Raw genomic sequence first — 18390 nt, 5'->3', positions numbered from 1 at the left:
AGAGAGAGAGTGCAGACAGACAGGTGACAGTCTCAGGTGTATACACTGCTACAAAACAGCACAAGAGAAGGAGGATTTTGTGTTTGTGTTATTACGAAACAAGAAGAGTTCCCAGTTGGTACAGTGGACACTTGTGTGACTCCTCTGATTAAAGCATCTTTCTTTCAGCTTAACGAGTGAACCATCAGCTCGTTCAAACACACGTTAAAGTCCGTTTGGCTCGACACCACCGAACAGAGGCAGCAATATAATATAGCTAACATTAACAGTGCAGTGAATCCTGCTTGTGCTGTGATATTCAGGACTGCAAACCGAGCAGCATCACTGACTTTCAGCTTGTTGTGTTTGTGGATATATGACTGACTTTAATTATCCATGAAATCACATTCTCTGTAAGATTAAGGTCAACTATATATATATTTTGAAGTAGAGGCTTTAAAACCAAGTTAACGCTGAAAATACAAACGTCACTAATGTCACACAACTTTGCCGACATGTGGCCAACAGTAATGTTTTAATGTTCTTCATTATTAAACATTCACACATAAATAAGTGACATCATATTCAGTACTTACTTTTGACAGTTCACTCTTCGGCCGCTCCCTTCTGCCGTATTTTGCTGCAAAATTATCCACACCCACCGCCGCGCTATGAATTGTGGGATATATGGGACCACGAAGCGTGCACCGGACCACGCTTGATATTTGGGGAAATCGACGGCGCATTTGGAGTACACTTCGAATTGGGACAGCCGTCGTCGCGTGGCGGTGATCTAATTGGATTGGATTGGATTCATGTTACTGCAGCTCATGAGTGAATGAACATGGTGCAATAAAAGAATTTTTAGAAGTACATGTTTCCAAATACATACATATACTTAAATTTACTTGAGTGGGGTTAGGGGTTGCCACCTCAGCATGCAGTCAAGTTCTATACTCTTGCTAATGACCTACTAATTGTGTGTTGCACCAGGGACACATGGAAAAGTTGCATGACACCGGCCCTTGAGGACTAGATTTTGAGACCCCTGTCATACGGAATATAACAGGTGTGGTTGAACTGCATGAAGACTCTGAAGTTTCTCTTCTCTTCTGGCAGGACAGAAATGCGGCCTTGTCCTGTGAGCCACCGTAAGAATGTACTTAGAGTAGAACTGGACTGTCTCAGGCTCTTCACATTTTCAAAGACAAAGCAGTCATTTAGATAAAATATTAGATATTGTTTATCTGTAAATGCACAAAGAGAATTTAGAAATGTAATTATTGTCAAGAGTGAACAAGCACTGATAGTGGTATATATATATATATATATATATATATATATATATATATATATATATATATATATATATACAGTGGGGCAAAAAAGTATTTAGTCAGCCACCGATTGTGCAAGTTCCCCCACTTAAAATGATGACAGAGGTCAGTAATTTGCACCAGAGGTACACTTCAACTGTGAGAGACAGAATGTGAAAAAAAAATCCATGAATTCACATGGTAGGATTTGTAAAGAATTTATTCGTAAATTAGGGTGGAAAATAAGTATTTGGTCACCTCAAACAAGGAAAATCTCTGGCTCTCACAGACCTGTAACGTCTTCTGTAAGAAGCTTTTCTGTCCCCCACTCGTTACCTGTATGAATGGCACCTGTTTGAACTCATCATCTGTATAAAAGACACCTGTCCACAGCCGCAAACAGTCAGACTCCAAACTCCGCCATGGCCAAGACCAAAGAGCTTTCGAAGGACACCAGGAAAAGTATTGTAGACCTGCACCAGACTGGGAAGAGTGAATCTACAATAGGCAAGCAGCTTGGTGTGAAAAAATCAACTGTGGGAGCAATCATCAGAAAATGGAAGACATACAAGACCACTGATAATCTCCCTCGATCTGGGGCTCCACGCAAGATCTCATCCCGTGGGGTCAAAATGATCATGAGAACGGTGAGCAAAGATCCCAGAACCACACGGGGGTGACCTGGTGAATGACCTGCAGAGAGCTGGGACCAAAGTAACAAAGGTCACCATCAGTAACACACTACAACGGCAGGGAATCAAATCCCGCAGTGCCAGACGTGTTCCGCTGCTGAAGCCAGTGCATGTCCAGGCCCGTCTGAAGTTTGCCAGAGAGCACATGGATGATACAGCAGAGGATTGGGAGAATGTCATGTGGTCAGATGAAACCAAAGTAGAACTTTTTGGTATAAACTCAACTCGTCGTGTTTGGAGGAAGAAGAATACTGAGTTGCATCCCAAGAACACCATACCTACTGTGAAGCATGGGGGTGGAAACATCATGCTATGGGGCTGTTTTTCTGCCAAGGGGACAGGACGACTTATCCGTGTTAAGGACAGAATGAATGGGGCCATGTATCGTGAGATTTTGAGCCAAAAACTCCTTCCATCAGTGAGAACTTTGAAGATGAAACGAGGCTGGGTCTTCCAACATGACAATGATCCAAAACACACCGCCCGGGCAACAAAGGAGTGGCTCCTTAAGAAGCATTTGAAAGTCCTGGAGTGGCCTAGCCAGTCTCCAGACCTCAACCCCATAGAAAATCTGTGGCGGGAGTTGAAAGTCCGTGTTGCTCGGCGACAGCCCTGAAACATCACTGCTCTCGAGAAGATCTGCATGGAGGAATGGGCCAAAATACCAGCTACTTTGTGTGCAAACCTGGTAAAGACCTATAGTAAACGTTTGACCTCTGTTATTGCCAACAAAGGTTATGTTACAAAGTATTGAGTTGTATTTTTGTTATTGACCAAATACTTATTTTCCACCCTGATTTACGAATAAATTCTTTACAAATCCTACCATGTGGATTCATGGATTTTTTTTTTCACATTCTGTCTCTCACAGTTGAAGTGTACCTCTGGTGCAAATTACTGACCTCTGTCATCATTTTAGGTGGGGGAACTTGCACAATCGGTGGCTGACTAAATACTTTTTTGCCCCACTGTGTGTATATATATATATATATATATATATATATATATATATATATATATATATATATATATATATACAGTAATAAAAAACAATGACTTTCTCATTTTCTTCACTATCTATAATGTCATTTTTGCAGTGTAGAATCTAATGGTGGTGGTGCATGTATGCGCTCAGGTCAGCTGTCTGCGGCCCGGGACAGTGTAACACCGTCACAGTACATATAAGTTAGAAAACAAATGTTGTGCAAATAAAGCTTTATTGCATGCAACTGATTTTTTATTTGTTTCAGTACACACTTTATAAAATATGAAGAAAAGATTTAGTTACGATTTGGATTCCTACATTGCACCCATGCAAATCTTTTATTTACCAGCCTTCTTTATTTGCAGCTGCACAGGCCAGATCAACAAGGCACCCACCTATCATTGCTAAATAGCATCCATAGGAAAGAGATGTGTGTCTCACAAGAAGACCTTGTCTTATTGTTGAACCATGTGCAGTGATAAATCGAACTGTCAGCTACACTGCCTTGACAGAAAGTATGATTTATTACTTTATTACAGCCTGCCAAAAGTTACTGACATAACACTGTTTTGACACATTAAACTGAATAATACGTAGAAATGTTGAGGTATCAAATGTAACAACACACTGTTCCATTGCCTTAACGTCAGCTTCACTCAATATTTAAAGAACACAGTAAGAATTTGTTGGATTTAGGTAAGATGGATGGTGTCAAGCACAGATAAGAACGGACTAATGTGATCACATTGAGTTTAAATAACAGTGTACCTTCTTAACTACCTTGTGATTACCGGGAGCGGGTCGTTGCTTAAAATGAGTGATTGGGAGGAGTAGGGATGTGATAAAATTGCTGTTGGTGCTGCTAGCTGTCAATGTGTCACCAGCAATTTGACTGTGCGTGACAACCATTCATATCTCTGGTAATTGATTATGGCACTGTAGCTTGAAAAATATCTAAAAATGTCTCCTTTTGTGGTTGGTGGCTGTTTAGATATTTCCAACCGGATGCACATTTGAGAACGTGTGATGCTGACATAGAGTCTGAATACCAGGCTGACACAGAGCTCATTTTTGTTTTTTTGTTTATTTTTTTATTCTTCCTTTAATATAATTGTCATCTGCTTTTAGGATCTGTATTTTTATCTGTACCATGAATCTAGCAGCACACTGGCTTTATACAGTTATCTTTTCTGTGACATGATTATGATAAAAAATGATGACTAAAAAGAAGTACTTATTGGTTGCTTTGTATTTGGTAGTGATTAATTTATGTCTCGTTGTATCGATGTTGATCCCTTTTTCCATTCATTTTGAAAACCCAAAATAAAAACAAAACAAAGAAAACTGTACACACTGAAGCAACTCTTTTTGCTTCTGTTTTTAAACCTGTTCTTCTGGGGCCTGTTCTTCGTACCGCGCTAAGTGAGTTAGCTGGATGAGATTGTTGACGATTTGGCGTGATCCTGGATCGTTCGGTTCCCCGAAGCCCATCCGGGACTTGCTGTCATAGCAACAGAGCCGTAAGCGTAAACCTGCTGGGGAGCAGGTTTACTTTATGTAAACAGGATTAGATCGCGGCCACGCAGGTATGTCCGCGTCATTCATACGAAAGCAACAGCGATATTCCACCACTGTTTCACCATTAATAAATAACATCAATGTAACTAAAGATAATGCAGCACTTGATCCTTTTATTGATTTCACACAGATACATACAGGTCATTTCCTAAAAAAGGGAAATGTACTATTAACATTCTATTACATGTATGTGATTATTACAGATGTAATTCATATTTCAGAGTAGTAATTGTAAATTACTTCGTGTAATCAAGATGAGAGACCACGGCTATAAAAGCGAAGGTGGATTTGGGAAGTCTGTCGCAGTCATATCCTGTCCGTTTACGCGAGCAACCCATTGCGGAAGGTGCAAGATTGATAAGGAGAGTCCTCAGAATTCAGCGTATATTGCGGGACAGACAGGATCCTTTAGCTCAGCGCGACAGTGTGCTCATAGAGAGATATCGATTTTCCCGTGAGGGTATTATTCACTTAACCAACTTGTTGACGAGGGGGTGCAGGACCACCACCTGTCTTTTTTTTTGCTCTGCCCTTTTCTTGGTTGCTGTTATGAACAAACAAACAGAGTATTCCAGGGTCTCTTTCCAAGAGACGACAAGCAATATAAGTGATAAATATTACCATTCTGTAGAATATTCTTATATTTCACTTTTACTTGTTCCCATGTTCTAGTGGGTCCTGTTGTGGCTCTAATGTGAAAGGGGATATAATATAACATATTATAATATAATATAATGTAATATAATATTGGATAATATGGTGTGATATGATAAATCTACCCTACCGCCTACTGGTGTTGGCCAGAGGGGCCGATGGCGCAATATGGCAGCCTGGCTTCTGTCAGTCTGCCCCAGGACAGCTGTGGCTACAACCGTAGCTGCCTCCACCAGTGTGTGAATGTGAGAGTGACTGAATAGTGGCATTGTAAAGCGCTTTGGGTGCCTTGAAAAGCGCTATATAAATCCACTCCATTATTATTGTTATTATTGAATTACTTACGAGTTTGATTTGTCAGCAACTTTCTGCCAGCCCTCTCTCCTTGCTTTTGCAGCCTTTGCAGTGTTCCCTTGCGTTTTAATTAAACTCTGAAACTCCTGAAATCCCTCACTCAAGAGTTCTTGCTCTGCTGCCGAAAAATACCGAGCGCGCTCCTTCGACATTTTCGCCGACCAATCAAAGGGTTGCCGATCAATGTTTCTACTATCGATGCGTAGCCCCTGTTGGGCCACCCAGTGATCTCACATTACTTCATCCAGCTATACTAATCGTCAACAACAGGTGTGTTCGGGGAACCGGAATAGCGAGCTCAGAGTTAGCGCGATGATTTGGTCTTGGATGTTTCATTTGATCTTGGATGTAGTAAGCGACATACGAAGCACAGGGCCCTGGTCTCTAAATTTTTCTGTAGTTTTTTTGTATCTAAAAGAAGTATTGTTTTCTTTGTTATCTTGAAATTATTGTTGTCTTTGCTGTCATTTTGTTGTTGTTTTGTTCGTTTGTTTGTTTATTGCATAATGCTTTTAAGCTAAGTCAAGGCCACTATATTACCAAAAACATGTTAAATAAATCACATTATAGAGGAGGCATCAGTGATAACAGATATGACACTGATTAAGCCAGAAAGGTAGACCTGTGATGGAGGCGGGTTGTAAAACAGCTTGCAACAAGTGTAAGCAGGCTAAAACAGCTGAAATCATCTTGCTGCTATATCATATAGCATATATTGTGACAGTAGGTAACAGCGTCAACAAATATAGGATTCCAGCTCACAGTGTAAGAGGACACATCTCGTAGGACATCCACAAGGGTGTTAAGTCTTGGTGTTAATGCTTGATTTAAGCTTGATTTATACTTGCGCGAAATTTATGTCTTAACTTACGTAGTAACTGGAAACTCGTACACCATTTAAGTCATTGTTGTATGTGTTGACCTGACACGTAGATGCACATCAGGTTACGTAGAAGGTTGCGGCGTGGTGCTAAAATGGTTTGGTGTAAGTTACGACGCAGATCTAATGCAGGCAGTGTTGGGGAGTAACGGAATACATGTACCGCCGTTACGTATTTAAAATACAAAATATGAGTAACTGTATTCCGTTACAGTTACGTGTAAAAAGGTGGTATTTAGAATACAGTTACTTTGTTGAAATAAAGGGATTACACGGCGGTACTTTCCTGTTTCATATTGTCGCGGGTCAGGACTGTTTGGGTTTTGTTTGACAGCTACGTTCTGTTGTTCCAGGCGGCAGCGTTACGGTTACCATGGTTACAGGGTGACGCTCTCTCTCTCTCTGCGTGTTTCCTGGGTGAGAGAGGCCTTTTTGTTGTTGTTGTTGTGCTAAGCTAATAGGCAGAATGCTACAGGGGTTTTGTATCACTAATTGCCCAGTACGATTACAGCGTACAATATTATTGTCACTGCTACATTTCTGTGATGCTACCAAAAATTATTTCCACTACTAATTAATTACCATTGAGCTCAAAGGTCCTATCAATAAACGGTTAACGAATGTGTATTTATGAAGACGATTTGTGAGACTGGTAAACTTATGATACGTACGATGGTCTTTACTTTCTACACGGACCATTTCAAGGTCCTGTACCCATCCGTCGGTAAACTGTACCTGGGCTTGTTGCAGTGACCTGAAGTTACTAAACTTCACGAGTGTATGCACTCACTCCAAGAACCGTATGATTATAAATATGAGGGTGGTGAAAGTTGGGCAGCACGCTAACGTATTTTGTCCCTCTGTGTGCTCGTAAGGATCTAACACTTTCACTGGTTTGATTTTTTTCCTCGTATCTTTTCTTTGACTTTTCATTAAGTCTGTCTTTGTACGGACCGACATTGTTCTCCTTCGTTTTGTACATACCTTTTTGGGGGGCAAAGAAAAAGCAAGAATTTATTGGAACCGAAGAATGAACGTTTTGCGGTGCTGCAAATGCTTGCATTTGATGCAGGTACTTGGATTGTTTTGCCACGAGTTACCGGCATGCAATGCGCGAAAGTCACGTGGTCTGTCAATCTCTATAGCTCTAAAGAATGTAGCATCATGGGCAGTGTAGTCCGTGTTGCAGGGAGAATGGACTGCTTATGTTGCGTGTCTGTGAGCGCGAGGAGGGAGAAAAAGGAAAAGTACGAGTTATCATCGAGCAGAAACGGGAGCTGGAAGCATGTAAATATAATAATAACCACTGCAGCCAAGAAGAGTGCCTGACGAGCCCAGCTGTAAGTAAGCTGTTAAGACTCGACTGTACACTGTGTTCCTGTTTTCCTCTGAAACAATAAGTTCCGTTGGAGCAGCCCTTCAACGCCTCTCTCTGTCTCTCGCAAGAAAAGTTGACCCACACAACAAAGTAAAGCTAATTTTCAGCTACGAGCCGACACGGAACCAACGTATTAGCCAGAGCTTTACTACAGTTCGGAGTCGCGGACCTTCAGTAACAGTAATAAATCACACAGCAATAGTACATTCACGTAGTTGTAAAAAGCACGATAATATATTAAGTAATCCAAAGTATTCAGAATACGTTACTGTCATTGAGTAACGTAACGGAATATGTTACAGAATACATTTTGGGGCATGTATTCTGTATTCTGTAATGGAATACATTTTAAAAGTAACCTTCCCAACACTGAACACAGGAGTATAATTCATGTGTTAGCCCAACGATACTGTGTGCTCCATTCTTTCTAATGACCAGCAGAGGGCACAACTATGACCATGAGCTCTGGGTAGTGACATAAAGAATGACACTGCAGAAACCAGCAGGAATTAGCTTCCCTCAAAGGCTGGCTGGTCTCTCCCTGGTCTCATAGGCTGGTCATTTGGAATGGAGTGCTGAAAGATGTTTTTTACAGACACTGCTGTTGAGGAATAAATCAACAGGAATCCCCTATCTTAATGGTGCACTCCACCCAATCAAAGGTAGATTAAGGTCCAGTCGAAAAGCCATCATCACCTACTCGTCCCTACAGCTGTAGGGAAAGGTGACTTTTTGCTCAGTGACTTTTGCATGAGTCATGAATAGAAGTAAGAGGGAAATATGAATGAGTGAATAGCCTAAAAGCAGTGACTAAAATAGCAAAAAGCTTCAAGTAAGTCCAGCCTGTGATGCATTGCTCTCAAAGTGGTACTAATACGTAAATGTACCTAAATGTAGGAAATGGAACTATGTGGAACTATGGAAATGAATAATTCATTCAACAACAAAAAACAAGTACTGTGTTCCCCTTTAAGCAATAAAAACAACCTTTTCTGATCCTCATACATCAATAAATCATGTTATTACACTCCTTTTTGTGACGTGGCTTATATTGCTAGACAGTTTACACCCTACATGCATTAATTACGGACAAATTGTGGATGGACCTTTCAAAAAACAAGCAAAATAACATTGAATTTAAAGAATACATAAACTTGGACACTTGAGTTTGGTTGCTTTTGGTAACCCTTTTTTTTAATAGTTCATTCATTCATTCTCTTCCGCTTATCCTTATCAGGGGGATGGAGCCTATCCTAGCTACAATAGGGTGAGAGCCAGGGTACAAAACCACTAGGTGATGTCACTGTGGCATCCATCTTTTACATGCGGTCTATGGTTGCTAGTCATAATAAAAAGTTTTGCTGCTCACTTTGAGTTATTTCAACCATCCTAACAAATTTAAAATTTTCTCAGAATTCATTTTAAAGCTTTTAATATGAAATAGGCCACAGGAAATGCAACCTTACGGGGTGGCTGTAGCTCAGGTGGCAGAGCAGGTCATCCACTAATCAGAAGGGCGGTGGTTCGATCCCAGGCTGCCTCCTGGCTGCATACCAAATATCCTTGGGCAAGATACTAACCCCATGTTTGCCTACTGGTGGTGGTCAGAGGGCCCGGTGGCGCCAGTGTCTGGCAGTGCGCCCCAGGGCAGCTGTGACTACAATGTAGCTTGCCATCGCCAGTGTGTGAATGGGTGAATGACTGAATGTAGTGTGAAGCGCTTTGGGGTCCTTAGGGACTAGAAAATACAGGCCATTTATTTCGATGATCATCAAACATCAGTAAAATATGAGGCAAAGAAGAACTAACTGGGATGAGACTATAAACATGTTAAAGCAAAAATTAGGAACAAACAATAAGAGAATATGACCCTGAAATGACACTGGACATGCCTACAGGTATACTGACCTGCCTGTCAAGTGTTTTGCGGCCAGCCATAGCCTTCACTTGTGTAATGATGGTCTTGGCCACTGTTTTAGATAAGAATTTATTACAATGCATTGCTTAATCCTTAATTACACTGTTTAAACACAAATAAATGTCTTTTAATAGGCGCACTTAAGGGTTATGTCACATATTATTTTTAACGTCAAGCTGCTCTGTTATATCTTAATTGCCCCTTGGGGATAAATAAAGTCTCTCTGATTCTGATTCTGATTTTAAGTGTCACAACATAATTTTCCTTTCCAGTGCATAAATCTGGCTCCAGTTTTTAAAACCCTTCTCCAACAAGGTTTCAAAAACATGCTGCTTCATGTTTCCTACCATCCTTAGAGGCACTGTGTGTGTGTGTGTTTGTGTGTGTGTGTGTGTTTGTGTGCTTTAGTGTGTATCTGTCTGTGATTATATTCTCCAAATATAAGACATGGCAAAACCATCCCATCTATAAATTAAAACAATGCATAGCACAATTTTTTTTTCAAGGCTGTATGAATATGATGCATTAAGTTTAAAAAGTCAGATATGGCAAAATATGGTAACGGATGGCTGTTTGAGTGCTCTACACTGTGACATACTAACTATGTAATGTCTAACGGTGTGTTCACACCGAACGCGATGGACGCGAATAGAGCGTCAGGTTTACATGTAAAGTCAATGGAAAGGCGCGATGACGCGCGATTGCGGGTCCCGCGAAAATTCGGAAGCAGATTTGCGTCGCGAAAACGCCAAAACGCGTGAAACGCGCGTCAGTGTAGCGCGTCTGGCGCGTTTGACTCGCGAATAAAACCACGCGCGTGAGTTTTTGTGTTGCATTTTGTGCATACGCGCGTTTCGCGTCTACCGCTCGAGTTGGAAAAATCTGAACTCCAGCGTCAAATCGCGCCGCGACAACCAATCAGGAACCTGGTGACGTGGCTGTTACCTAGGTCAAAGGGGCAGATCCAGTCAAAGCCTTTCATACTTCAATGGAGGGGAAGGCTAATCAATGCGGTAGCAAACAACTCGGAGCTGTACAACACCAGCTGCTTTCAGTACCGAGACAGGAATAAAAAGGACCGAGCTTGGAGGAAGATATGTGAAGAGATCGGGCAACCTGGTAAGTTCATTCATTTCTCTTTTGAAAGTTTTCACTGACCCGGGGAAGCCGCACAAAAGCTAGCAAGCCACCGCTATTTTCCCACTGACGTACAAATACCGTTCTGCTTTTATGCATGTTATCATTTAGGAATATATTTTATTGTTTATTAATAAACAGCACACAGTGGTCCCGCTGTTCATCCGTCACTGCTTTGCTTTTTCGCTGATTTTTTATTGCACAGTACAGCATTGCATTCTGCAGCCTGATTGACAAATCTCCTGCGCTTGCCAAATTTATCACGTTTGGTTTTGATAACCTTCGCGTCCAATAGAAAAAACAGCACAAAAACACCCATAACTATGAGCCTCATTCGGAAATAGACACCTGCACCGTGAGGGAAAAAGGCGCACGAAAGTGGCGGGCAGATGAAGACAAACCGCGGCATAATAATACTTTTACGTTTTGCAATCTACAAAGGTTTGCACTTTGAGAATCAATTGTGAGAACTGTGACCAGGGGCTAGTTATTCTGAGAACCCCTGCAATAAATGAGGGACCACTGTCTACTCTATGATTATTATATTCAACCTGTTAACATTTAATACTGTATTGATAGAACCAACTGATTCTGCAGCAGAGCATCCCCAGTCCCTGAGCTCCTGCTGCTGCACCCACAGATATGTACAGCAAGCACTGATACCTTTTTAGTCGGTGGGATTCCCTTGTGATCACCTTTACTAAATATCTGCAACCAATCTGATTATATCCTGTTATTGTTTTTTTTTTTTCTTCAATGTTGAAATTAAAATCTAGTAGCAGTCTTCTCATTTCTTTGTGTTTTGTGCTGTTTTACAGGCCCACAGAGGAGGACGGCTCCGAGGCAGATGAGGGACGGGTCCCAGGACGGTCCATCGGCGGTGGAGCTGGCCATCCTGGAGTCCCTGAAGAGGCCACACCAGTCTCCAATGGAGCATTTCCTCCTCAGCCTTGTTCCTGCTCTGGAGAGCAGCTGGTCCTTTTTATTCCTGTCTCTCTGTAAATTCTTATATTTTATATATTTATGTTTAATGTTTTTCTGTTTGAGACTTTTAATATTATTTCAAATAAATGTTTATAATGACTAATGTCTCAGTTCTACTACACAGCAAATGTTGGCACACAACTTGACACATGTAGAATTTATTTCATATTATACTAATGACAAAATATACTGATACAGTGGGATGCAGAAGTTTGGGCAACCTTGTTAATAGACATTATTTTCCTGTATAAATCGTTGGTTGTTACAATAAAAAATGTCAGTTAAATATCATACAGGAGACACACACAGTGATATTTGAGAAGTGAAAAGAAGTTTACTGGATTTACAGAAAGTGTGCAATAATTGTTTAAACAAAATCAAGCAGGTGCATCAATTTGGGCACCACAAAAAAGAAATGAAATGAATATTTAGTGTATATCAATGTGTGTGTCTCCTATATGATATATGGGGTGCCTTTGTCTGGATGTGCTTCCCATCCAGAGCTGCACAGCACAGAGGAAAGTTCCAGCGCTCCTGGAATCCCTCTGTGATGGACCGCCAGTCTCCAGGTGAAGGCACAGCCATGAAGTCGTCCACTAGACAGTCCCAGATGGACGTCGCTGCCTGGGGGGTGATCTGGCTCACCATGGACACACCGACTCTGAAACTGAACGCGATGGTCCTGAAGGAGTCCCCGGTGACAAGGAACCTGGACAAAATTGTTCAAAATCAGTATTATGTGTACTGCAGTTACAAAATACATTATTCAAATTCCAAAATACTTTTGTGATGTCAGATTTAAATCACAAAACTTAAATCTTACATAAAACATTTTGTAATTATAAGGATAATTACAAAATGTATATTAGATAATATCTAAAACAGTTGTGTTTTGTTTTAACTTTAACATATCATAATTTGATTGGTAGCAACTTTCACAACGACAGTGAGCCAATCACTCATAATTCCTAAACATGTCAATCAGGTAGGAATGAAGTAAGACATTAATAGAAATAAAGAGTTGTATGTTGACATGTAGCCCTTTCCTTGCTTAAATCATTAATATTTTTGAAAAATCCCAGAATCAAACCAGGTCTAAATAAAAAGGAGTGAGTATCACTACAAAGGTTAACTCAGTGGTCCTAATGCTACAGTTTGATATCAGCAAACACCGAGCGCATACATTGATGTGACACCACAGCCATGCTATCATGCAAACACTGATAACAGCATAAATCGAATTAAATCGGGACTTGATGAGAGCTTCTGAGTATCACTAGAAATATTATAAAGAGTCGTCTCTGTACCACAGTTTGCTTTCAGTAAACACCGACAGCATTCACTGTTAGCATAGCACATCCATGTTAGCAGTGTATAACTGGATGGATTAGCATATTAGCACAGATATCAATAAAGGACTACCGTATTAAATAGTTTTACTAACCTCAGGCAGACGGACAGGCGCTCTGCAGGTGGGATTGAGCGTCTGTAGTTGGTGTCTAGGCGGGCGATGCTGGGACCGACGAGGGAAAGCAGGTCCTCAAACTGGCCGACGGTGATAGCGCTGGAATCGGCCGTCATCCAGGCGCAGCTCCTGGAGCAAGTGGTGAAACTCACCAAACTGCTCATGCCTCTGGAGGACCTGATGGACCCAGGTACGGCGAGGACGTCTTTTACGCTGCTGCTCTGCTCTCCACAGTACATAGAGAAGGGAGACTCTCTCTTCAAGCGCTAGCTCGATAGCTGCCATCTTGCAAAGATACCGGTCTGGCACAACTCCCTCCCACATTCCTCCCACATTTCTGGTTTTCTTGGACACGCGTTGAGACGCGAATGTACACGCGTCAAATTAGGGGCGTTTGGGGCGTTTTATTCGCGTCCATCGCGTTCGGTGTGAACACACCGTAAGTCATTATAGAGCGACCTGATTGCCAAAACTTGGGAAAACAGTTGATGCTATGTGAAGGTGTTGTCAACTCAGTAAGTCAACCCAGTGTTTTCCCAATTTAGAAGCATGTTTAGAATAGAATAGCCTTTATTGTCATTGTACAGAGTACAACGAAATTGGAGTGCCACTCCCTTGGTGCAAGTTTCAATAATAAATATAAATGTAAAATATAAAAGTACAAAAAAAAACCCAATCGTAAGTACTCAAACAATAGTATGTACAATATATACAGGATAGCAGCATAATATAATGACAGTGACGGTATGGAATAGGTTCAATTGTTTTTGTGCTTATTTACTACGGTGATAGCTCTGGGAAAGAACCTATCCCTGAATCTGTTTGTCCTGGTTTTATGTGACCTGTACCGTCGGCCTGACGGTAATAGTTCAAACAGTTGGTTGCTGGGGTGAGAGTGTCCTTGATGATATTGCCAGCTCTGCTGAGGTACCGAGAGTTTGCAGTGACCTCCAGGCTGGGCAGAGAGCAGCCAGTGATCTTCTGGGCTGTGTTGATGATCCTCTGCAGTACTTTCCTGTCCGCAGCTGAGCACCCTGCATACCATGTTGTTATGCCGTACGTTAGGATGCTCTCTATGGTGGCTCTGTAAAATGTCACCAGCAGCCTCTCCTCCAGGTTGTTCCTCCTGAGCACTCTCAGAAAGTGGAGACGCTGCTGGGCCTTTTTAACCACCGCCGTGGTATTTGCAGTCCAGGGGAGGTCATCAGAGATCTGCATGACCAGAAACCTCATGGAGCATACCCTCTCCACACAGTTCCCGTGAATGTAAAGTGGGGCCGGGTCTGCTCTGCCCTTCCTGAAGTCCAAGATAAGTTCTTTCGTTTTCGTGGTGTTCAGTTGGAGGTTGTTAACTGAACACCACTCAGTCAGTCTATTGACCTCATCTCTGTAGTCCGACTCATCCCCCCTTGAGATGAGTCCAACCACTGTGGTGTCATCCGCGAACTTTATTGTTACAGCCAAGTCAGTAGCATGTTTGTGAGAGTAAAAGCACTGTATAGTATATACAGTAATAAAAAACAATGACTTGTCATTTTAGGCAGCACGGTGGCACGGTGGTTAGCACTGTTGCCGCACAGCAAGAAGATCCTGAGTTCAATTCCACCATCAGGCCGGGGTCTTTCTGTGTGGAGTTTGCATGTTCTCCCCGTGTTTGCGTGGGTTCCCTCCGGGTACTCCGGCTTCCTCCCACCGTCCAAAAACATGCAGTTAGTGGGGATAGGTTAATTGGAAAATCCAAATTGCCATTAGGTGTGAATGTGCGAGGGAATGTGAGTGCGAATGGTTGTCTGTCCCAGTGTGTTGGCCCTGCGACAGACTGGCGACCTGTCCAGGGTGTACCCCTCCTCTCGCCCTATGACAGCTGGGATAGGCTCCAGCGCCCCCCGCGACCCCTGAAAAGGATAAGCGGAAGCGAATGGATGGATGGACTTGTCATTTTCTTCACTATCTATAATGTCATTTTTGCATGTTTTCCAAGAACTTCACATGGTGCCCGAGCATTCAAAAATAATTATCTTTAATTAAATGAGTTTATTTTCACTCTTCATATTGAAGGAATGTTTATAGGCAATGTACCAGTCACCATACTGAAAGTCCAGACTGTCAATGAAGAAGTGGTGGAGTCCAAATAACAAATAGTCTGTAGATGGAGATGATGATGTAAGCAAATCTATTCTCCCCAAATTTGCAAGTATATTTAACTCACAACCCTTAGTTAAATAAGGGGTTCAGATAATGGATGGACAGACAAACCTTACTGGTTTCAGGTTTGGTACACATCTGCAAGTCCTATAGAAATTTCACTTTCAACTCATCTGAAATGCTCTGTATTCATAATTTCATTTAACAGTTATGGGCAATACAAGAAAATACAAAATTTTATTAGTCGTCTAGAGCATACAATTATTTCAAAGGAAACACAAATTTCCACGTGGCTGACAACATTCTCTCTATCAGGTCCAGCTTTGTGATGTCTATGTTCACATACAGTATTAGCACTCAATACTATTTCTTCTTTTCCCTTTTTTATTGCATTGTTACATCAAACAGAATAATTCCCCCCAAATATGGCGAGCGATTTTTACCTAGCTTTAAAATGTTGTTGGCCCATTTAAAATTAGTTGGAATGCTGCTTGGCAACATTGTACCAGTGATTGTTGATACAACTCGACTTCCAAATTTTGATCAGGGTTTTGGAATAGTCTTATTATGCGTTAAACATAAGCATAGTACCCTTTAACAGTGCATATGTGCTTACTCACTCATCGTGATGCCCAAGGACCCAATAATAGTAGTGCATTAAGTGTATGCATCAGCACAATGCAGCCAGTACATTGCCAACAACCTTGACACCACCAGAAGCTTTCTGTAAATGCCTTCATCAGCACAAATGCACAGGTTACTCTGAAGCACGGATATTCATGAGGCATGAGTCAACACTGAAGTTGGAGCCCTGACATCATCATTTATGCAACATGGATAAAGTTTTAGTAATGTGGAATGTAGAAATTCAGGTTTGTGATTATTTATTCTTTTTCTTTTTCAATAACCTTAACTTTAAACTTGGTTTCTAATGTTTTAAATTATGATTTTAAAATGAAAATGTGATATGAAAATTAGGCTAAAAGTTAAATAATATAATATTGTTTAATACAATTTGAAAAGGTGTGGATATTTTCTGAATTGTGACAGGACCATATCACTATCACCCCTTAGACACAAAGATATTATTTGGTAGTATTACATATTTATTATCATTGATATTTATTTATTTTTTATTAATGAAAGCCTCTCATTTAACAGAAAATGACATTGATTGTCATAAAGTGAAAAATCTGAACCAATATTAACCAAATTTTCTAGAAAAATTTACTTCCACTTTTCTTTAGCTCTGCTATTCACAACAATGTTTATGGCAAAGGGCAATGAAAATGAGTAAGTATTAACTATTTACTGCTCCATTTGCACACAACTCAGTCTCACACACTCTGTACCAGCTGTAGTATCTGTCAAAACAGGGATGCAACAAGACCATATTGCACCATTACAATGAAGTGTTCTATTTACTGTAAGTCATTTAAATAACAAAACAACTGTGAAACCAGTGGAAAAAATAATTAAATCAAATGCCCAAAAGTACAACGATCACCTGGGTACATAGGTGGTTCTGTATAGATTCTTTACAATAAACATAAAACCAAAGAACCAACCAGTCCCCAATGCAGTCATGACGTTTAATCTACTGTTTCCTGTTGCTGGAGACTTATCTTATTCATTTATTTTTTTCAATGCCTCGACATGAATTTCACCTTGTTATTTTGTGTCCTTGAACACAACTTCTATCACTTCTATGGAGGTTTCATGGGAGTGCAGGAGAAAGTCATTTTGGTTTCTGGAATGAAAACGTCATATTTCTCAGTCATTTGTAAGATGTTTTTAGTTTCAGACATGTCACTTGTTTAGGTTTAAGGTATTAAAAACTATTAAAATATTTTAACCCCAAAGTAATTTGGGTTAAAATGCAATTTGTTTATTCAGATTGCCATGGTGACAGTCCCTGCTTTATCTACCAAAAAAAAGGCGCCTGCAACAAAATATATTTCTACTGAAATGCATCACAAATTTGTGTTCAATGACCCACAACAACATAAAAATTAATGTACATGAACATGAAAAACAAAACAACAATTTAATGAAGTGCCGTGAGACTGGGCAATTTTACATTTTACCACTGAAAGTCTAGAACCAGAATTGTATTCCAAATGTAAATGATCAATCAAACAAGCAAGCAAGCAATCAATCAAGCAGTTGTAATCAATTACATGTGTGGTCTAATGTTTCAAATCACAAAAATATTAGTGGTGAGCAAATATAATATTCTACAACTCTGTTGACATGCTCTGATAACATCATCAGGGGAACAAAAACCAAAACATCACCATACTTTAATATCTTGTATCAAGATATTAAAGTACATGGGTTTGTTTTACTAATAAAACACTTCCTCTGAAAAAATGAGTTTACCTTTATAATGACAACTTAATCAACTTATTAATCACAGTCTTTTGTTAAGAGTTCTTAGGAATACTGTTTAACTTAACATGAAATAATAAAACAACCACCATTAATGTACTGTGGCTCTTACAGAAAAATAGGACATAATCATATTTGAAATGTAGCTTTATTTCACTACATAATATTTCATCTCTCTGTTACATCTTGTTACTGAACTGTATTATAAAGTGCTACCTGATTTTGTTAGAAACCGCATTAAGATCGATGAGTTAAATCAAGAAGAATCGCGAGCTAGTTGTGATTTAATAATAATAATAATGGATACTTTATTGATCCCCATGGGGAAATTACTTGTTTTTCTCTGCATTTGACCCATTCACTCAGTGAAGCAGTGGGCAGCCCACTAAGCAGGCGCCCGGGGAGCAGTGTGTAGGGACGGTACCTTGCTCAGGGGTACCTCAGGGTAGCCGTTAAGTGGATTCGAACCGCCGACCTTCCGATCATGGGGCGACCACTTTACCTACTGAGCTATCCCTGCCCGAAAAGGAATGC

The 18390-nt window shown here is 40.6% G+C and overlaps 1 protein-coding gene and 1 long non-coding RNA gene across 2 annotated transcripts; one reads left to right on the top strand and one right to left on the bottom strand.

Annotated features, from left to right (window-relative positions):
- The first annotated feature begins 10715 nt into the window (after positions 1-10715).
- On the top strand, positions 10716-11954 carry LOC145420531 (uncharacterized). Its single transcript, XR_013901855.1, has 2 exons — positions 10716-10853; positions 11690-11954. It is a non-coding gene; the product is annotated as an uncharacterized LOC145420531 (long non-coding RNA).
- A 43-nt stretch (positions 11955-11997) lies between these two features.
- Positions 11998-13761, bottom strand: LOC145420530 (uncharacterized). Its single transcript, XM_080289843.1, has 2 exons — positions 13300-13761; positions 11998-12564 (listed from the first exon to the last, which is right to left on the bottom strand). Exons 1-2 carry the CDS (start codon positions 13557-13559, stop codon positions 12294-12296), a joined length of 531 nt encoding a protein of 176 aa, XP_080145969.1. The 5' UTR covers positions 13560-13761; the 3' UTR covers positions 11998-12293.
- Positions 13762-18390: the final 4629 nt, after the last annotated feature.

This window comes from Astatotilapia calliptera, chromosome 15, assembly GCF_964374335.1.
Source record: "Astatotilapia calliptera chromosome 15, fAstCal68.1, whole genome shotgun sequence".
Classification (NCBI taxonomy): domain Eukaryota; kingdom Metazoa; phylum Chordata; class Actinopteri; order Cichliformes; family Cichlidae; genus Astatotilapia; species Astatotilapia calliptera.
The sequence above is the reverse complement of the archived record's forward strand: the minus strand, read 5'-3'. Positions and strand labels throughout refer to the sequence as shown.

Coding starts and splice junctions, on each gene's coding strand:
- LOC145420530 (XM_080289843.1), bottom strand. CDS start 13,559: ATGTACTGTGGAGAGCAGAGCAGCAGCGTAAAAGACGTCCTCGCCGTA. Junction 12,565..13,299: donor CGCCTGTCCGTCTGCCTGAG/GTTAGTAAAACT, acceptor AATTTTGTCCAG/GTTCCTTGTCACCGGGGACT.